Source organism: Emydura macquarii, unplaced genomic scaffold (assembly GCF_026122565.2).
Source record: "Emydura macquarii macquarii isolate MOO-44397 ecotype Brisbane River unplaced genomic scaffold, CSIRO-AGI_Emac_v2 contig_1390, whole genome shotgun sequence".
In the NCBI taxonomy this organism is placed as follows: domain Eukaryota; kingdom Metazoa; phylum Chordata; order Testudines; family Chelidae; genus Emydura; species Emydura macquarii.
Genome location: NW_027131527.1, coordinates 21,554,668 through 21,575,960, shown reverse-complemented (window position 1 = coordinate 21,575,960; position 21,293 = coordinate 21,554,668). Strand labels below are relative to the sequence as shown.

Sequence of the window (21,293 nt, the reverse complement as noted above, 5' to 3'; positions counted from 1 at the left end):
TCACATACTGCTGAAGAGAAGAGTATCTCCACCTGCAGTCGATTGTGGTGAAAGGGTGTATGGAGGTGTGGAATTGGTGTGGACTTGAACTGGATCGAATATCCTTGCTGAACAACATCCCACACCCATCCATCAGTCATAACTGCAAGCCATGGTTCTGCAAAAAAAGGAGAGAATTACCAAAGGGAGGAAGGGGTAAAGATCCTTGCAATCTGTTCCATAAATCTTGTCCCTACCATGAAATCTGTAGTCTCTAACCTGATGACAAATGGGCTGTGCCTGTCAATAAGGCAGCATCTCTTACAAGCATCTGGTGCTTTTGGATGGTACTGATATGACGGCACTGGAGGTTCTGTGAAGAGAAAGATGGAGGTTTATGCTGCTTCCTCTTTCAGTGAGGACATATAGGCCAAGAAAATGAAGAGATACTCTTTGTTCTTTCAACATATGGTGTGCCTCATCTGTCTTCAAGGTAAAAAGGTCAGAGCCCTCAAAAGCTATGTCCTTGATTGTGGATTGGTCTTTTGGAATTCCCAACAACTGCAGCCAAGGAAGTTCTATGAATACTTACTGCTGTAGCCACTGTTCTAGCTGTAGTAGGAAGCATCTAAAGACACCTGTAGAGTAATCTTTGCTACCAATTGGCCTTCTGAGGCCATATTAGGGAAGAACTAAATGTCTTGAAGGAGTTTCTTGCTCAGCTGCATGACCTGTCCCACAGTAAAAAGTCATATTTAGCCAAAATAGCTTGATAATTACTCATCCATACCTGAAGGACAGCCAAATAATTTTACACTTTTCTCCCACAAAGATCCGTCCTTTTGGGCTCCTCTCTCAGAGTTGATTTAAGGATGCCAGATTGTTTAGACCTTTTGCGAGCAGCTGTAACAACTAAAGACATTAGGGTTGGATCAGAAAAGAAACATTCAAATCCTTTCAGAGGAACTTGAAATTTGCCATCCATTCTTAGATGTTGCCCCAACTGAAGCAGGGGTCTGTCACAGTTCTCTAGTAGCTTCAAGGACATCCTCATTGATTAGCATGGCCAAATGGCCCTGAGACACTAAGTGTAAAAAGTCAAAAAGTTTGAAACTGTTTCTGAGCAACCTCAAGAGGAATCTAAGGTCTCTACCATCCTCTTAAGCAAATTCTGAAAAGCTCCGAAACAGTCAATTGTAAAAGGGGTAGAAGGAATGACAACATCAGCAGATGAAGAGCAGATAGTCAAAGGGATGGACTGAGCATCATGTTCTTCTAACAGATCTTAATCCTCTCCAGAATGAAGACCTGTAAAAATTCTTGTGTGACCAGCTGGTCTTGAAGCAGGCATAGACTTCAGTGGTTCTTTAGAAGCTCACAATCTGTTTCTTGACCTGGATCTGGAAAGCCACAGCCACTTTCTGTAAGATAAAGCAGGTGGGCATGTGATGCCACAAAGCTGATGCCACAATGTTTGAGATCCTCAAGGAGTCCTATGGTGAGGAGTCCTGTTCACCTCCATTTCTGGAGCTAAACTTGGAGAATGTGATGAAAAAAAAACTCACAGACAAGATCTTCCACTAACACAAGAGGATGAGGAATCAGAATAGTAAAGCTTCTACAATGGGGTTGAAGATAATCTCGTCCGCCCTGATTTTACATACTGATGAGTGTCCCTCACTAGGGACCGGGATCTCCTAGTTTCATTATACTGAAAATATCTGCATGACCAGGTTCCCTTGTTTCCAGTAACTGAAGGGACTTGGAACCTGAGGAAACCAGAGGACAGTCCAGTAGAGGAGACTCCAGTTCCAGAATAATCATTATATCCACAAGAATCATGAAAGCAGATTGTGAAGCAATAGGAATCAGTACCACTGACGTCAGTACTGAAGCACACAGCCTGGCAGTACAGGGCTCCATACTGAGGCACGGTACCCAGTAGTCAGTGGTAGACTGAACCAGTGCTACTGGTACAAGTGAATCTATGACAGCTGACGACAGACAACCCCTTCAGTACCACATTGATGATCATGTGGCCCCACATGGTGGACTATCTGGGTGTGAGCTGAAGCACATAAAGTGTTGCACTGTAACTGCTCCATGAAGATCATTAGCATGAACTAAAGGTTACCTAGTTTGCAATAGTGTGCCAGGATTAGGTTTACACTAATTAGGTACTCTTTAGTTCACACTAGTAGGGTAAACACAAGCCAGTTACAGCACAACACTGTAGTGCATGCTGCAATTTACACCCCTGCAGTCTGCACTGTTAGGCCATATAGACAAGCTTTAAGACAAAGAACGGGTTCCTACAACCCCTGAAAGTACATGGTACTGCTCTTAGGTTTTTTTTGTTTTTTTTTTTTTTAAAAGCAGTACCAGGGACTGACCACTGCCAGGTAGTCTATGAAGATTTCTCCAGTTCTCACCAAAAACAAAAACCCAATAGATTTCTGCCCACTGATACCTGGAACATGGCCTGATCAATTAAAAAAATCAGGGTAACACAAGCCACCCAGCTTGCAACCTCCATGTTGGTATTAGGCCCTTTAATTGCAGACTCCTGTTGAAAATCAGTTGTAGGGTCACATGGCTAGAGTCACACAACCTCTATAGTGGGGCTCTGCAGGCAATGTAATGAAGGAGAACCAGAGTTAACAGCCACTTTACTAACCCATTACTGTCATTCTAGTAATTCAAGAACTGACAACTCGTTTTTTTAATTGGTTAGCAGCAACCACCAAGAACTGTTTAACATCAAGTCATCATGGCACTAATATGGCAGCGTGCTTAAAGACAAGAGTCAGAAACCAGACTGCCATGAAAACAGGAGTGTTAGTTTTAAATAAATCAAGTAAAATGGAAAATTAATATTAATTTCTGTAACTCATTCCAAGTTGGCTCTTAACAGGGTGGGTTTTTTTTTTTTAATCTTACTGGACTACAAAAAAGTCACTTAAAATTTTCTTTTCTTCTATTAAATCTGTTTAAAATTCAGAATAGGTCAAAACTTAGATTTCCATTAATAAATGCTCTTCAGTGAAATAAATACTACACCAACAGAAAGTGGGAAGTAGCCAAACCTGCCAATATTTAAAGGGTAGAAAGTTATTTGAGGAAAAGAATAAAGAAAAACTTGAAAATACATGAGATTAGCAAGACTTTTGGAAAGATGTAAAGAAAAGATGAATATTTTGCTCAAAAATTTAAGGCCAATCCAAATACATAAGGTAAAATCTCTGGTATTTTCTGGACTTCTCTACCCAGTCATTAACATCTTGCTCCTGAAAATACAGAAGGAAGGGGGGGGAGGAGGAGGAGGAGAAGAGACACCATACTTCAAACCCATTTGGTTTGGACTTTCCTTGGACATTTATAAGAAAAGCAACATAAATGCAATATGAATACATTAAACTGGAGCTAGAGCCCCACTTTTCCTTTTTAAGGGTCTCAAAATAAGCAACCGAACATTCTGCTTGAAAGGTGATACTATAGTAAAAAAATTTACAACAAACTGGTGGTGTTAATGAGGTGCAAAAGCAAAAAGGATATCCAAGTCATTTAAACATATGCCAAAGATAATCAGGCTTAGTGTCATGCTCATATACACAAAGATTTTTAAAAACAGTTTGCCTCAGATTAGTCACAGATGTGGACTGAGGAAAGCCTGAGTAATTTACTGGCAAAGAAACTCTGGAAATCAGGATGGACTAAGCAGAAATGTGGACAAAAATATTTTTCATTTTCACATGATTGCTGTATTTTTGATCTGGTGTGTTTTGAAAATACAAAATGATTGTTACTGCAGTAACGATTTTAGTAACCGCTAAAAAAATTACCCCTACTTAAACAATAGAACCTAAAAATAATTACATGAAATCACATTTTATAGGTAAAATATCAGTACAATCAATAAATACTTGATGATTTTTTCTACAATAAAAGTAAGCCATTTCTGCAATATGCACTGAAGAAATTGGGGACAATGATATATACCATAGATAAAATTGGAAAATACAGAGAATTTAAAATTACCAGGTATTTGTATATAAGCAAGTGTTACTACCCCAATTTTAGTGGCAAGAGGGTCTTGCGATTAGGAACCAAACTAGGAGGGGGACCTCAGGCAAATCACAATTTCTTCATCTGTCAGCTCCCCATCTGTAAAATGGTAGCTAATACTTTCCTCTGTCTCAGGGCTCTTATAAGGACACATTCATTTATGTCTGTGAAGCATTTAGATACTACGAGAACCACACAAGCAAGGCTAGACGATTGCAGAGATGGTACTAGAATTTAGGATCTTCTGGCTCTTTTTGTGCTTGATCTACTAGACTTTTGGATAGACTGTCACTGGTCCTGGATTTTCAAAAAACAAAGGAAAAACATTCATTTGAAAATTAAATTAAAAAACTGCTCATGGCAACATGTCTTTTTGCAGGCATCTCTCTTGGCATGGGGAGCACTAGAGGACATCCACTCCGTGACATGCTACAAGAAAGTAATATCAAAGAATCTGGGCCTGGATGCACTGAAAATCTGGAGGTTTTAATTCTCATCTGAACTGAACCTTTGAGCCTTCAGACATTTGCCCATCAATATGTCAAACTATACAAAAAACCCTCCAATAGTGTTTGGTATCATTGTAAGAACACACCTTCTAAATCATTCTCTGAATGTGTCTCACTGAAGCTTCTCCATCGTTCCTTGGCTCTGGATAAGAAAATTTCATAGAGTTCTGCAAAATAAAGCCAACACACAAAACCATAATGAAATATCTTCAAAACAGTGCTCTTTAGTTCTGCTCTCAATTCCCCATCCCGCCAAAAAAATCTAAAATTTAGGATCTTAAAATGAGAAAATCCATTAGATGAGGTTACTAAAATTTCTCTACATTATAGTTGTACATACATAGAGTTCTAGCATATGTACTGTATTACCCTTTGTTTGGTGATGAACATTCAAATTACAGAAGAGGGTATAGAAACAAATCCTTGTTTTCATTACACATTTATTGAAATAAACCCACTTATACAAGCAGAAGAGTACTGTGTCCAGTTCTGGGAAAGATGAGGACAAACTAGAAAGAGTCCAGAGGAGAGCAACAAAAATGATAAAGGGCTTAGTGAACCTGTCCTATGAGGAAAGGTTAAAAAATTGGGCATGTTTAGTCTTGAGAAAAGACGACTGAGGGGGGCCCTAATAAGAGTCTTCAACTATGTTAAAGGCTATTATAATGAAGATGGTGATCAATTATTCTCTGTTCCATGTCATGTATCATCATACTTCCTTAGTCTCACCAAATTTTCTTTACGTCTTATGTAAAGCTCAAGATCCTTCATTTATGATTTTTAGAATGAAAAGCTAGTAAATTTACTTTGACATTTCCATTAAAATCGATAATTATTATAAAGCACTTGCGAATTTGCAACCAATCAATGATTGACTGTACACTGCTTTTTAAACCTGCAGAATTGTCTTGGCCTACCCAAACTGCTCCTTTTAGTGTGTTTGGAATTGGAAGATTTATTTGTCACTACAAATAAAAAAAAAATTGTCAGGGAGTTGAGTCTGGACTCTTCTTTACCAAGCTTTGGCTTTGGCATTTGCATATCAGAGCTTCTCCTCTGTGTAGTTGCTTTATCAAAATTTAGAAGGGCTCTTCTGCCTTTTTGCTAGATAAAGTTAGTTTGCTGTTTTCTTTGCTATTCACTAACAGTCCATGGCACCTGACCCATGAGAGCACTTTATTTAAAAAAAACAGGCAGAGTACTTGTTACTAGTATGTACAATATATAAGGAATAGAACAATACCTAGGTGGATGTTATGCTTTTGCAAACACAGGTATTTATTTAAAAGCCTAGGCTAGGTGCCTGATGCACCAAAATAGTTTTGAAGCAGTTCAACATTTAAAACTTGTGACTAAAGTTAGTGTACATATGCAATGACCACCAAGTTTTAAACATAAAACTCAGCCTTTTTATTCTTTTCTAAAAGAGCTGCAGGTCATTAGCGCATATAACCACAGTCATTTAAGTATATATTATCTAAGCATTCCCCCTACCTGCACAAAAAATTACAAATACCTGAATTCAGTTCTCAACTTAGATTTTTAACCACAAGTAAACTTTCCTTGATGGATATTTGGAGGGGGAAACATGCCTTTATACTCAAAGGTGTGATGCAGAATATATTTTTATACATCAGTTACAAAGCAATGAAAAGAGGTGTTTAGAATGGAAACAAAAAATCTTCATAGCTCACAGAGGACTCCGCTTATGAGATTGTGAAGTATTATTTCTATAATAAGTGAACACATCATTAAGGTGTCAATGCTTTTCTTTGAACCTTACTTTTTTCTTCATTTAAAAAACTATTAAACTCACTCTATTCTGACCTTTTTAAAAGAAAAAATCCTCATATAAGCTGACAACCATTCAGTGGCAAAGTGCAAAATTTCTGATTTACCTGATCAGTAAAAGGGATCATCCCCCATATCAGAGACAGCAAACAGAGGGAAAAGAAAGAGGGGATCGGTACTAGTTTGGATAAACGAAGTTAAAGAACTTTGCATAAAAATGTGATCATGTATGTATACATGACACGCACCATGAGTAATATTTAATTCATTTCCTATAGCTAGACTCCAGACTTTGCCACGAACACTTGGGGGTAACCCCTGCCACCACAGTTCTCGAACTCTTCGGGTAGTACGCCTAGGGAAAAAAAAAAACAAAGGAAATTTAGCAATTTCTGTTTCCTGACCTCAGTGAGCAGTTTAGCAATAACATAACATGCTACTACCCTAGTCAAAATTCGAAGCTCTCTGCTTATGCCCTTGGACTGACAAAGAGTAAGACCACAATGAAAGAACTACGCTAGCAGCCCACTGGAAGCAACATCTCATGTTGTTCTAATGATTCCTTATCATATTTAAAGCACTAATGGTGGGCTATAAACCTTCTTTGGCTAGGAGGATCAGTCCAACTTTGTCAGGAGCAGGGAAGAAGAACATGAAATGGGTGGTTCTTCTGAATTCTAAGAGGGGAAAATAAACCACATTTCCATTAGACTTACACTAGAAAACGTGTTTACTCACATGCCTTCCCAGTTAGGTAGTATTTCATTGATCCAAATCACCATAGCACTAGCAATATTCTCTTCTTGCTTGAATCGTTCTTTCATTATTCTTTTCCTTTTATGTGCTTCTTTAATTTCTATTAAATAGACAATGTTTTAGTGCATAATACTGTCGGAGCACTGAATTGGATAGTTAACTATTCTGATAGCTTTCACTAAGAGTTCATATGCAAATGTATTTTTCATATGTCTTCTTTAGATATTGAAAGCAGATATCAAATTTGTTCTTTAAATAAACTAATTTCCCTAGAAGGCAAGTGATTTACACATATATAGGCCTTCTTACAAGCCTCAGAGTTAGCTTAAAGTGTAGTCCTGCTTTGAAAAGTGATTATAAAAAGAGCAATGCAGTGGTCCATGTTTACTATAGATAAATTATTTCCATGTCAAATGTGCTCAGTTTATCATAAAATGTTTTTCTCCAATTGCCAACCATGCAAATCAGTCTTAGAGTCTGAGAATCAAGCTGTCTTTTCCTCTCATGCATCAACCCCAAAGGGTCAAACTGGGAAGTGGGGTGAGTGCTTCTCGTGATTTGTTACACAATGCAATCCATTCTTTCTAATGCCATGTTTCTTGCGCCATTATAGTTTGTTTCCATGACAGTGGCATCTTTCTCAATGGTTTTCTTATGTATCATCTATTGCCTTCCTCTTTTCTGTCTTCCCCCAGGTGGTATCCAATCAAGGGCTTTTCTAGGAATACAGTTTGACATCTCTACAACAAGATGTCTAGACTACTACAACCTTCTTTCTCAAATAATTGTCTCTACAGTCTGCTGGCCAGTCCTTCGTGACACACATCAGTGTTAATTACTTTATCCCATAAGCAAACACCAAGTATTCTTCACAAGCATCTCTGGTGGAATGGATTAAGTTTCCCGTTGTAGATTTCTAGCATTTGCCAAGTTTCAGAAGCACATAATGTGGGTGTCACAATGGCACCACAGAACTTGATTTTGGTTCATGTGAGAATCTTATTGCTTTTCCAGACATCTGATAGCATTGAAAATGCTGCACTTGCCTACCACTCCCTTATGGAGTTGGCCATCAGCACTAACTACTTCCAAGATATACAAACTTATTAACCACACTGTATTCTTCACTATCAATCACATATGCACCATCACAGCCAACTCCTGTTTCACTGATCACTACTTTGGTTTTCTTCTGGCTAATTCTTAACCCTACTTTGGTGGCCTCACATTTGTCATTGGTAGTGGTATTTTTCATAGCATCATCACATGTCCAATAGAACACGTCGTCATCTGAAAAAAGGTGAGATCCTGAAGTTTTTCTCTACTGAATATAATTCTTGTTCTTCCCTTCATGTTGCTTTTCACTTCATGTAATCTATCAAAATGAAGAGAAGTGATGAAATGCATCCCTGTTGCACTCCAGTACTATATCAAATCGGTCTCTCCACTTTGGAGCTACACAGCATTTTGAACCTTCATATAGCACTTTGATCCATGTCACTATCTTAATAGGAAGCCTATATTGTTCCAAGGTCTTCCATAGCAACTCTATGAATGGAGTCAACATTTTTGGTGAAATCTATAGTGTTCAAGATTACTATTCTCCAGTAAGCAAGGCTTTTCTCAATCAATCCTCTCAGGGTGAAGATGTGGTCTATACACAATCTTTTTGTCTAAAGCCTGTTTACTCAGGATGCAGTTTTTCCATCTATGACCAGTTTTGGGTTTTTTTCCAATAGTACACTACAGAACACTTTTCCAGCACAGAAAGTAACATTATTCCCCACCAGTTGCTGAACATCAGTAAATTTCCTTTTTTGGAATTTACAGATCACACCTGTCTCCCACTCCTTTGGGCAGAATTCTCTACCCCAAACTATATTACAAAGTTCATGTTTTTCCATTACCACCACCTATTCCCAGCTTTATGCATTTCAGCAGTGATCTTATCTTGACCAGGGACTTTGCCTTTTTTCCCCCTCGCTGCTTAATTGCTTCCTCTATTTCTGCTTCTGAAATTTCTAGCAGTGAGATATTTAATTCTTCACCTTCACCTCCATCAATTGGAATGGTTGGATGAGTACTGTATTCAAATATTCTCGCCATTGTTCCTTTTGTTCTACTTTCATTAAATATCTTCCATCTGTTGCTTTTAGAATAGCTCTGGTGTGTTTTCAGCTGTTTTTTTGTCAAGCCATTCTCTCATCTTTCCAATACAATTTCTTTAACTTGATGCAGCATGTATTAATTGTTCTGATCATGTCACCTGTGCTTGCCTCTTAAACTTTTCTTTCTTCAGTCAATTTCCATGTGCATGCCTGTATCCACTCTTCTTTCCTTGAGCCTCCTGGTCCAAGTGCAGTTATGGCAGTTACCCATCAGACATCACTAAAATGATCACTTCTCCACTGTCTGCTGACATCAATGCGATCCAATTGTTTCTTGGTAATTCCATGTTAGTTTGTGTTTTCTGAGATAAGGGGAAGTGTTCCCCCAATGTACAAGTTATTCATACTATGCAGTTTAGTAAATCTTTCACTGTCGTCTGTATGCCTCTCAATTCTGTGCTTACTAATGCAATGCTCCTGTCCAAGGTTGTGGTTTGGGCATTAATATCACCCATAACCAGAATAACATCACAATCATGGACCTGGTTTAGAACATCTTGCAACCTGCTGCAGAATGCATCTTTTACTGGTTCATCATATTCATAGGTAGATACGTAACACTGGATGTTAGTTACTTTAGCATGATTTGTAAAAAAAACATGCTGTTATAATTCGTAAGTCAATTGGTTGCCATTTCTTCAAAGCCTGTGTTGTCTTTTTGTCAAAGAGTACTCCAACTTCTGCTATATGAATATCTTCTCCTCCTGAACAGAGTACTGTGATCCGGTCTAAACAGAGTCTTCTACATCCAGTTCATCTCATTTCACTCACTGCTAGAATACTAATACTGAACTGATCATTTCTCTAACTACCTGACTCAGTTTCCCAGTGCCCCACATGGTTCTCATATTCCAACACCTGATTTTAGTTTTAGCTGTTAAGATCTTGTTTGAGATTATAAATTCCTCACAGGTTTAGTCCACCCCCTCTATTCAAACTCCTTTGTTGTCAATTTAGTGAGGGGAGGTGCTCCTCTTCCAAGCTCTATTTTGTCCTGTGTTAGTTGCCAAAAAACAGGCACCACTCAGAATATGTCAATGTTCAAAATACAATGCTTGCTCTCACTGCTTCACTGACTCCTTCAGCGGGATTTGAATAGGCCCCTGGGTTCTGCTGGCTTCTTTGGAGTTAGCTTCCCACAGTCGGCTTCAGATTCCTTGTGGGCTCTTAGCCTTGGCGTCTTCTTGTTTTGGGGCGGGGTGGGGGGGGGAGGAGTTGTAAGAAGAGAAGCAATTGTATCTTCCAAATGCTACCCTGGTGCCACAATGAGAAGTGTTACAGTACGCTGTGCAGACTTATTATCCCATCTCTCCCTTCTTAACTATTCCATTGCTCATGAAAGCATGTAACAATGTAGACACTGAAAATTACCAGTGGGCATCTGAGTTAAAGACCTCACTGAGATACACAGGGCACTTCATATCTCTCAGAAATGTTTCAGACTCAGCCAGACATTGCTATATTAATTATATGCTGTTCACATTTTGAAGTTCTCTTCACAGCCATAAAAGAGGCTTAGTTGAAATAAATAAATAAATAAAGCTAGCTGAGATTCTAGAGCAAAAGATGGCAGCTTAGAAGAAGTGGCAGTAAAAATACACCACCACGTACCAGCCTAGTCCAAAGGTTCTGCAGGAAAATAATATTCCCCCAACTGCATATATGCAACTATCTGACGGTCTTTAATTTTGTATTTAATCATAGGTTTCATTATTCTCTGTTGGAACCTAGAAAAGAACCCTGGTAATAAAGTTGTTTTGACTCTGCTAAGCTAATGAGAGGAAAAGCACAATAATAGCTCAATTTGTGTCACTGAAGTTAGTGAATGTGACCCATATGCACAAGGAGCAGATCTGCCTAGTAAGGAGGTACTATCTGTCACTTTTCAAAACAGACACTCCCTTTCAGTATGTGTAGTGTGTGCAATTCCACATAATCAAATGGCTGCACTTTAACACATTAACATATTGTTTTTATTCTTTAATGTGGAAGAGTTGTGTTGGTACAAGTTAGCACATAAAAATTGTGTGGGTTTTTTTTTTTTTTTTTTTTTTTAAAACAGGACAGTCTCTCTTTAGATGATATGATTAAGGAACAGTGTTAGAAACATTGCTACTTCCTCTTCAGCCATCATGCGCATTCCCAAACAGCAAATCACAATCCCAAGAGAACTCTTTGTCCAACTGTATTCAGAAAACAATCGATTGTTAGTCCAGTAGCAGTGTAAATACTTCATAAAGAATAGGGCCCAACATCTACTGCTGGTTTTCAAAATTTAAGAACTTTAAAGGTGTGAGATTTCTCCTCAATCCATGAGTGACAATCTATTTTTAGATTATTGTATAGTACTGTATAATTTTATAAAGTGTTTCCTTCTGAGATTATTTTAATGCAAACTGGGGAACACACACAATCAAAAAGCTGTCTCTTCTTACAGCAAAGTCTCTGACAACCCAGGAAACTCTTCTGTTTTAGAAGATGTTTAGCATATCAGAATTTTAATTAATCTTCAGAGAAACCCCAGAGGATTTAAATAATCTACTCAAAGATTATAGGTTATTACAAATTTCCAAGTTAATTAAATAGAGCCAGTAAGTTTGGACCAACAGAAATCTGATGACAATTAATACAAACAGAAGCACTCCTTTAGCTTTATTAGCATTGCTGTATATAGAATGTCTGGTAAAATGAGTTCTACACCATGTTCTGCCAGTAGCATGTTTTTTTACCTCTATTGTATCTGTATGTCCTGAGCATCTGACTTTACAGTACTTCTCATCAACTGGAGAATTCCATCAATCCCAATGAAACTACCGTAAATTGTAGCAACAACATTAAAGGTTAAAACTAGGGCTGTCAATTGCAGTTAACTTGATTACAAAATTAATCATGATTAATCACACTGTTAAACAATAACAGAACACCAATTTAAGTTAAATATTTTTGGATGTTTTCCCAAATTATCAAATATATTGATTTCAATTACAACATAGAATACAAAGTATATAGTGCTCACTTTAGATTACTTTTTATTACAAATATTTACACTGCAAAAAACAAAAGAAATAGTACTTTTCAATTCACCTCATACAAGTACTGTAGTGCAATCTCTATCATGAAAATGCAATTTATAAATGTAAACTTTTGTTATATAACTGCACTCCAAAACCAAACAATGTAAATCGTTAGAGCCTACAAGTCCACTCAGTCCTATTTCTTGTTCAGCCAATCACTAAGACAAAAAAGTTTGTTTATATTTACATGAGATAATGCTGACCCGTGCTTCTTGTTTACAGTGTCACCTGAAAGTGAAAACAGGCGTTCGCATGGCATTGTTGTAGACAGTGTCACAAGATGTTTACATACCAGATATGCTAAACATTCATATGCCCCTTCATCTTTGGCCATGATTCCAGAGGACATGCTTGAGAATGCTTCCATGCTAATGATGGTCGTTAAAAAAAATGTGTTAAATTTGAGACAACTTCTTGGGGGAAAATTGTAGGTCTCCTGCTCTTTAGTTTTACCCCATATTCTACCATATATTTCAGGTTATGGCAGTTTCAGATGATGACCCAGCATGTGTTGTTCGATTTAAGAACACATTCACTACAGATTTGACACAACGCAAAGAAGGTACCAAGGTGAGATTTCTAAAAACAGCTACAACACTTGACCCAAGGTTTAAGGATCTCAAGTGCCTTCCAAAAATCTGAGCGAAACAAGGTGTGGAACATGCTGTCAGAAGTCTTAAAAAAGCAACACTGATGCGGAAACTAAAGAGCTCAAATCACCAAAAAAGAAAATCAAACTTCTGTTGGTGGTATCTGACTCAGCTGTTGAAAATGAACGTGTGTCAGTCCGCACTGCTTTGGATTATTATCGAGCAGAACCCATCATCAGCATGGAAGCATGTCTGCTCGAATGGTGGTAGAAGCATAAAGAGGCATACGGAAGTTTAGCATATCCGGCACGTAAATATCTTGCGACATTGGCTACAACAATGCCATGCAAATACCTGTCCTCACTTTCAGGTAACATTGTAAACAAGAAGTGGGCAGCATTATCTCCTGCAAATGTAAACAAACTTGTTTGTCTTAGCGAGTGGCTGAACAAGAAGTAGGACTGAGTGGACTTGTAGGATCTAAAGTTTTACATTGTTTTATTTTTGAGTGCTTTTTTTTTTTTTTTACATAATTCTACATTTGTAAGTTCAACTATCACGATAAAGAGATTGTACTATAGTACTTGTATGAGGTAAATTAAAATACTATTTCTTTTGTTTTTTTACAATGCAAATATTTGTAATAAACAATAAAGTGAGCACCGTACCCTTTCTATTGTGTTGTAATTAAAACCAACAATTTTTGAAAATATAGAAAACATCCAAAAATATTTAAATAAATGGTATTCTATTATTGTTTAACAGCACGATTAATTGAGATTAATTTTTTTAATCGCTTGACAGCCATAGTTAAAACCCAAAAACATCTCCATTCTAAGCCCACTTTTAGTTACTCTGTTTTCTGCAACTTTCACCTATTGGGATTAAATTTTAAACAGGCTTTGTCTCTGCCAGGAAGATGACTTAAAAAAAAAAAAAAAAAAAGGTTTAAGCAAAACCATTCAGCTATTCTTGACTGTACAAAAAGCAAAATTATTTTACTATGATAAAAAGGATCCTTTATCCTCCTCATTGCTTTTTAGAAGAGAAAAAGCTCTCGCACCTAAATGACTAACTGTAAAATACTGAAGTTTGGCCTGGCACTGAGAATATGTTGTGGTACTGAAGGAAATGGTACTCTGAAAATTGATCTGGATTCAGGTGTGTTAAAAGCACTGATAATTTGACATGTTCCATTGAAGTGTCATTTTTTTAACCACTTTTTATTGAAGCTGAAGGTAAACTATGCAGCACATTATCTAGCATGCACTAGAACAATGAAACAATGCATTTCATCGAGTGTGAATCATGCCATGCACAGTTAACAATAGCAAGGTCTGCAGGAGTCCTCATCTAATCCAGTGCACCTTTTGCAAGGTATACAGTGAATGGGGCAAAAATCTGCAGTCTATTGCCTTATTCACTGCACATCTTTTAGATCTGCAAGGAATGAAGCCCTACCCTTGGTCTCCATGTATCTTTGTAGTGTAAAGCTTTGCAGGTCCTAATGAGCATAAAAGAGGGGCTCCTTAATATAGGATAGGCCAGGGCATCCTGATAATGTCTATCTTTTCTTTTTAAAAAAAATGTCTAGGAAATTAAAAGCGACATTAAAAACTTACATGGTTAAGCACTGACAAGTCAGAACTGTCAAAGTTAAGTACACACAAGTTTAACTCTATCCCTTGTGAACACTTCCAATTTTTTTTTTATGTACAGCCTTTTTAAAGTACATTTTGTTTAGTACTCAAATGCTGCAAGAGCCTTTTTGTTATTCATTATGCATTTTCTATACAAATTATTCCCATGGACTGACATACCCATAATAGTGTATAATACTACAAGATGCTACACTTGTATTTACAATTGTAGGAAAAATATATAACCATAGCTTACTATTTCTCAGGTGGTAAAATATCACCAACTTTGTGCTTGATCCTGCAAACACTGCATTCACATGCAACTAAAAAGGAACTACTGGGACACGAGATTCCACATAAGACAACAGAGCCCCAATTCTGACTTGGAGTTTTCAGTGCTACTGCAATGGAAGTTATTAGTAGTAATAATTCTGGTTTATTGTGACAATGCACATACCTACCTATATGACTAATTTACAGGCAGCTCAGGGGCTTTTAGATACTATTTTGTGGTTTACATACTTAGAAGAATAAAGGTTTGTTTAGATGATCCAATATTAACAGCAACATCAAAAATAAAAGGAGGTGCAAAAGTAAAGTCTTCAATATGCACATGGACAAGCTGGGGTTTGCATACACGTGCTCTTTGAAGTTCCTTGGCATTCACAAGGGCTTATGCCCTTTTGAAGATCTCTCCCTAACTAACCAAGTAACAGCAATTATGAGAGCAGTGCTGGAGCAGCTGGGAAGATTTAAGCATCTAGGAAGTTTCCAACTGATCATACTGCACGAAACGTTAAATCAGGTGTCCTTTTAGGAGTTGGAGACTACATTCAGCATAAAGAACCCACTTATTCACAGCAGTGATGAAATTTAGAAGGCTACAAGTTGAGACTGGTGTTCTGGTTTTAAACTGAGTGTGCCTGAGAGTTTTGGAGCACAACAGCTATAGTATTAGTTCAGAAATGTAGTCTTTAATGTAAATACTGGCCTAGAAGCTAAATATGTCCTCAATTCACTCATTTTTGCTATAGAAGATAGCTAACTATAAGCATAGTAATACAATTCTAACATACCTCGTTTTTTTGCCTCTGCCACCATTTCATCATATTCTTGTCTGTGACGTAAAGCCTCCTCTATGGATTTGGCAGGAAGATTTCTGAAAACAAGTGATTTCTGAATTCAATATATGAGACATTCTGGACCATTTCAAGACAGACTGATTTCTCTCTCCTTTTTAAGGTGAGCTTTATGATTATATTATGTGCCTAAATGTCAATAATGGAAAATGAAGTCCACTATATTTATAAACAAATGTTTCACCAATCTAGCAGACAAGTATTTTTTTAATGTATTGGCTCTTATGCTCCTTACAATTAGTAAAGGGACTAAGTGACTTGATATCAGACTGTGGCAGAGCCAGGAACAGAACCCAGATCTCCTGAGTGCCAATCCAGTTCCATAATAATAAAGTCATCCTTCCTTTCAACCCAGTTGCTGAGTAACAAACTCCAAGTTAGAGGCACTCCATGCCCATTCCAATCATTGCTCTTTGCTGAAATTGATAATAAGTTTGTCAAACACTACCAAGTGTAATTGCATTTTGTGTGTGATGTGCACAAAAATATCCCTTAAGAACCAGATTATCTCTACAAGGCAATAATCCAGAACTTCCATTAAGACACAGATTTTTATATTATTGTAAAACTTGGTACTTCACTATGAACTACAGGCCTTACATATATCAACATATTTTAGGTCTTGCCAATAAGCTGTTTCTAGTTATATACTTCCATGTACAACCAATACCTGTTGAAATATAGAGAAAGAAAGATACACACTGGCAAGGCTATGAAAACATCTGCTAGAATGGCCTTCATGAAGCTGCAGAATTAATTTCACTGGGTCATGCTTGAAAGTAAGGGATTCCTTTACTAGAAAAAATACTTTTGCTCATCTAGAACAAAGTTATTTTAACTTAGTGAAATCTCAAACTTATTATGGAACTTTTAATGACATACAAGAAGCTCTGTATGACATTAAAGCACTCATTCTATACTTTGTTTCATGGTTCATTTTCATTAAGGTGTATGGACCTGGAGAGTTTTTGTTCACATATCGAAAGAAAATACTAGAAGTCTACTGCCTCACACCAGTGACTAAGCTTGCATACGTCTGGGGAAATTAAAATACTCTAATAAATAGTGGTATAAGTTTGCCAGAGGTTTAAGGTGGAATTGCATAAATGCAGGTTAGTTTTTTTTTCCAATTGATAATGAAAGTTAAATCAGCCAAGTGATGAATTAACTGAGTCTTAATTATTTGAAATGCATAGAAAAATTCCAACAACTCAAAGAATACAGAACAAAAAAAATCAGAGAGGATTATATATTGCTCCTTTAATTATCTTCTCAAATGTCTACTTCTTATTGTATTTAGTATTTCAAAGTTAATGCTGGCTTGTGTAATGTGGTGCCACATGGTAACAGCACAGTAGTTTAGAAACAACCTCTGGTTTCCTAGTCTTTTGGGAACATTAGAAATTATCTCAGCCTCCACAAAGGGAGGTGGAAGGTTCATCATATTTTAGCACACCCAAATTACTGAAAAACATTATAGTCTGAAGATTGCCTTAAGATAAATACTGAGCCTTAAGATAAATGTTGAGACAGAGTAAATGTGTTGGGAAAGACAGTCGTTACAAAGGTTAACATGGTATCTTGCATTCCTGCTTCAGAAAGCTGAGTCTCCTTTTGCTGGGCAAGAAGCAGCATGGGTTTGATTATCTCCTGATTCTGATTCCTTTATTGCTAAGGAGAATTAAAAAATCAGATCTCAAAGTCTGAGTAGAGGGTGGGGTGCGGAATTCAGTAACAAAACTGAATCTAGCTCAATCTAGATTTCATTTTGGCTACTCTTTATCAACTGAATAAATATAACTTTTAATATGACTTTTGAATAGGATTTGCTATAATGGATAGAAAGATTAAACTTGTATTGCTCTTGGCGGATATATATTCAACTCATATATACAAATGAAGCATTGATATGCAGGTATGTATTAACGAATAAAGACTATATAAACATGGCGATGTTGACTGGGGTAGAAAGCACTTACATGAATCAGCATTGCTTTCATACACCGCATCACCAACTTTTATACTTCATGCAATTGAATAAGACTTTCATATATTGTAACAGGTGAAAGAGAAATATGAAAGATGAGTAACCATTTTATAACAGTTGTTCTTCAAGATGTGTTGCTCATGTCCATTCCATGCTAGGTGTGTGCACGCCCATGTGCACAGCTACTGGAAGTTTTTGCCTTAGTAGTATCCATAGGGCCAGCCCTCTGGAGTCCCATGCTCATGCACTGGTATATGAGGTGCCATCAGCCCTGTGGCCTCTCAGTTCCTTCTTGCCGTTAACTCCAATGGTGGGGATGGAGGGTGGGGAATGGACATGAGCAATACATCTCAAAGAACAGTTACAAAAGGTCAATAACCGTTTTTTCTTCAAGTGCTTGCTCATGTCCCTTCCATGCTAGGTGACTGACCAGCCGTATCGCTGGAGGTGGCACACTCATGAACTACGAACCCGTCTGCAGCATTACTGTGCCGAAGCTGGCATCATCCCAGGCCTGCTGGATGATGGCGTACTGGGATGCAAACGTATGGACCAAAGACCAGATGTCTTGGATCGGCACCTCTGCCAGAAAGACTGCTGATGTGGCTTGCGCCCTCGCAGAGTGGGCTATAATGATCTCTGGTGGAGGAACCTTTGCCTGCTCATATCAGAACTTGATGCAGAAGCTTAACCACGAGGGGATCCTTTGGAAGAAAACCCGGCAGATCTTTCATTCTTTCTGCCACTGCAACGAAGAGCTGTGTGGACCTGCGGAAAGGTTTAGTCCTTATAATATAGAAGGTCAAGGCCCATCTAACATCCAGGGTGTGCCATTTACGTTCCTCATTAGATCTGTGTGGTTTCGGGAAGAACACTGGGAGGCATATGCCCTGGTTAATGTGAAACTGAGACACCACCTTTGGTGTCAGAGGGGAGTCACAGCTGGACCTTGTCCTTATAAAAGACTGTATATGGTGGCTCCAAAGTGAGTGCTCTGATTTCAGAGTCCCTTTGTACCAAGGTAATTACCACTAGGAAGGCTAGCTTACATGAAAGGAACAGTAGAGTGCAGGTAGCCAGGGGTTTGAAGGGGGGGACCCATAAGTCTTGATAGAACTAGGTTTAGGTTCAGGTCCAATGGAGGTATAGGATCCCTGACTCAAGGATAAAGTCTTTTCAGGTTTTTAAGGAATCTGATTGTCATGTCGTGGGGAAAAAAACTGATATACCTTGGACTGGGGGGAAAGGGAGGGGGACGAAAGGCCAAAATGGCCACCAGGTGAACCTTCATCCTGAGGGCTAGACCTTGAGGTTTAAGATGAAACTAGTCGTTGAATATAGATTGAATTGAAGCCTAATAAAGGTGAGATTTTCTGGCTTAAAGCCCAACAAGAGAATCTCCTCCATTTGGCCAGATATGTCACTCTGGTGGAGGGTTTCCTGCTGCCCCTCAGGACCTGCTGAACCTGAGTTGAGCAAGGTCGCTCGTCAGTGTTTAGCAACTCAGCCACCATGCCATCAAGTGCAGGGATGGTAGGCCTGGGTGTAGAAAATGGCTGTGGTTCTGGGAAAGGAGGTCTGGCCATAGTGGCAGTTCAAAGCAGGGATGCAGTTGACAGCTCCAGTAGCGTGCTGAACCAGTCATGGCCATGCGGGAGCTATTAGGATCACATTCGCCTTGCTGTGCTTGATCTTTATCAGGACCCTGTGGGTCAGTGGTATTGGCGGGAAATCATACATGAGTGTTCCTGCCCATGGGAGAAGGCAGGCATCAGAAAGGGAACCCTTGTCGAGACCATGGATCGAGCAGAACTGGTGGCACCTTCTTGTTCTGCCTGGACGTGAAAAAGTCCACTTGGGGAGTCCCCCACTTCCAGAAGATCATGCCGGCGATCTCTGGGTGGAGTGACCACTCGTGGCAAGATGTGCAGTGAAGTCCCACAAACGAAGAGCCTCTTGACACAAAGCTGATGAACAGTCTCCACCTTTCTTGTTGATATAGAATATTGCAGTGGTATTGCCCATTAGAATCTGGACCCTCTGCCTGCCACATACGGAAGAATATTGAAGAAAGGGGTTTTTTCTCCGGATACTTTCTTATCCCCAAAACAAAAGGGGGCCTCAGACCTATCCTAGACCTGTGCCGCCTCAACAAGGATCTCAAGAGGCTGAAGTTCTGCATCGTCTCCCTAGCCTCCATCATCCTTTCCTTGGATCCAAAATTCAAGGGTGGATCCTTATGTGAGACTGGGGCACCATCCTGAGGCGCATCCTCAAAATGGCTGACATTGCCTACTTGGATAGTGCAAAGGGCCTGGCTGAGCTGCAGAGAAGGTTAGAGCAGGGCAATGAAGCTTAAAGCCTTTGTCTCTCACAGCTCCTATAGGAGAAAAGAAACAAGGAGGTCCTGAGAATCTAGGCTCCTGCAGTGAAGGGCGGAATTGTCTCCAGGAGGCCTGCAGTGTGTATAGGCCTAGCAAGTGCAAGGTGGCCCTAGAGTCTTTAAGACCGGGAAGCCTAGCATCAGTTTGTTCTGAAAAAAGGGCATTGCCCTCAAAAGAAAGGTCTTGTATAGATTGCTGCACCTTCTTGGAAGACTGCAGCCAGGAACATCTGCACATGGACACTGCAGAGGCCATCAACCTTGCCACCGAATCTGCTGCATTTAACGCTGTCTGCAGGGCAGCCCTGGCTACAGCCTTGCCTTCCTCTAGGATAGAGGCAAACTCCTGTCTGGATTTGTGTGGCAACAAATCCTTAAACTTTGTCAAGAAGTCCCAGATGATATAATTATATCTCCCCAGCAGCGCTTGCAGGTTGGAGATTCTGAACTGAAGACTGGCTGTGGAATAAATCTTTCTTCCGAACAGATCCAACTTCAAGTCTTTATTCTTTGGGGTCGAGCTTGTTTGACCATGCTTATCTCGTTTGTTTGTGGCCGCCACCACTAGGGACCCTTGGGGTGGGGGGTGAGAAAAGGTACTTGAATTCCTTGGCTGGGACGTAATATTTATTTTCGGCCCTCTTTGATGTTGGTGGCAGGGAAGACAGGTCTGCCATAGGGCCTTGACCACTTTAAGCACCCCTTCATGCACTGGTAATGCAATGTGACCCGAGCCAGAGCCGCAGCAGCTAGCACATCAAAGAGGTTGTTCATGGGCTCCTTGAGCTCCTCAGCCTCTGGGCCTAAATTGGAGTCAACCCTTTCAAGGAGTTCCTCTTGGAACCGAAAGTCATCCAAACAGGATTAGGTGCCCGTGCTGGTGACTGCCTTGTCCAGGAACAATGAGGATGATGATAGTGCCGGGGAGGGGATGGCATTTCTTCCTCTTTCAGGGCGGTTGCTACAGGTGCCGAGTTTTGTGATTCGGTGCCAGAAGCGGAGTCTTGATACTCTACTGTTGGTGCCGCAGACCGATTCCTGGATGACTGGTATGAGTAGGGGCCTGATGCCACGAGGATCCCCCACAGGTTCCAGTGCACCGGCTATTGACTATGGGACCAACCTGCCATCAAAAATTTGTGCCCCTGAGGGTTGGTGCTGACGGGGTTGGGGGCTAGATTCCCCTTCTGAGTCCACGGAGGATGGATCTTC

At 39.2% G+C, this 21,293-nt stretch overlaps 1 protein-coding gene across 4 annotated transcripts in view; it reads right to left on the bottom strand.

Moving 5' to 3' along the window:
* The window catches only part of TBC1D12 (TBC1 domain family member 12), an 86,702-nt gene that overhangs the window by 10,148 nt on the left and 55,261 nt on the right, over nucleotides 1–21,293 (bottom strand). For all 4 annotated transcript variants that reach the window (XM_067552843.1, XM_067552844.1, XM_067552845.1 and 1 more), the window contains 4 exons: nucleotides 15,649–15,731; nucleotides 7,083–7,200; nucleotides 6,593–6,699; nucleotides 4,640–4,720 (listed from right to left, as the gene is read on the bottom strand). In XM_067552843.1, the coding sequence (XP_067408944.1) occupies nucleotides 4,640–4,720; nucleotides 6,593–6,699; nucleotides 7,083–7,200; nucleotides 15,649–15,731 (389 nt within the window). The remainder of the gene's footprint in view (nucleotides 1–4,639; nucleotides 4,721–6,592; nucleotides 6,700–7,082; nucleotides 7,201–15,648; nucleotides 15,732–21,293) is intronic.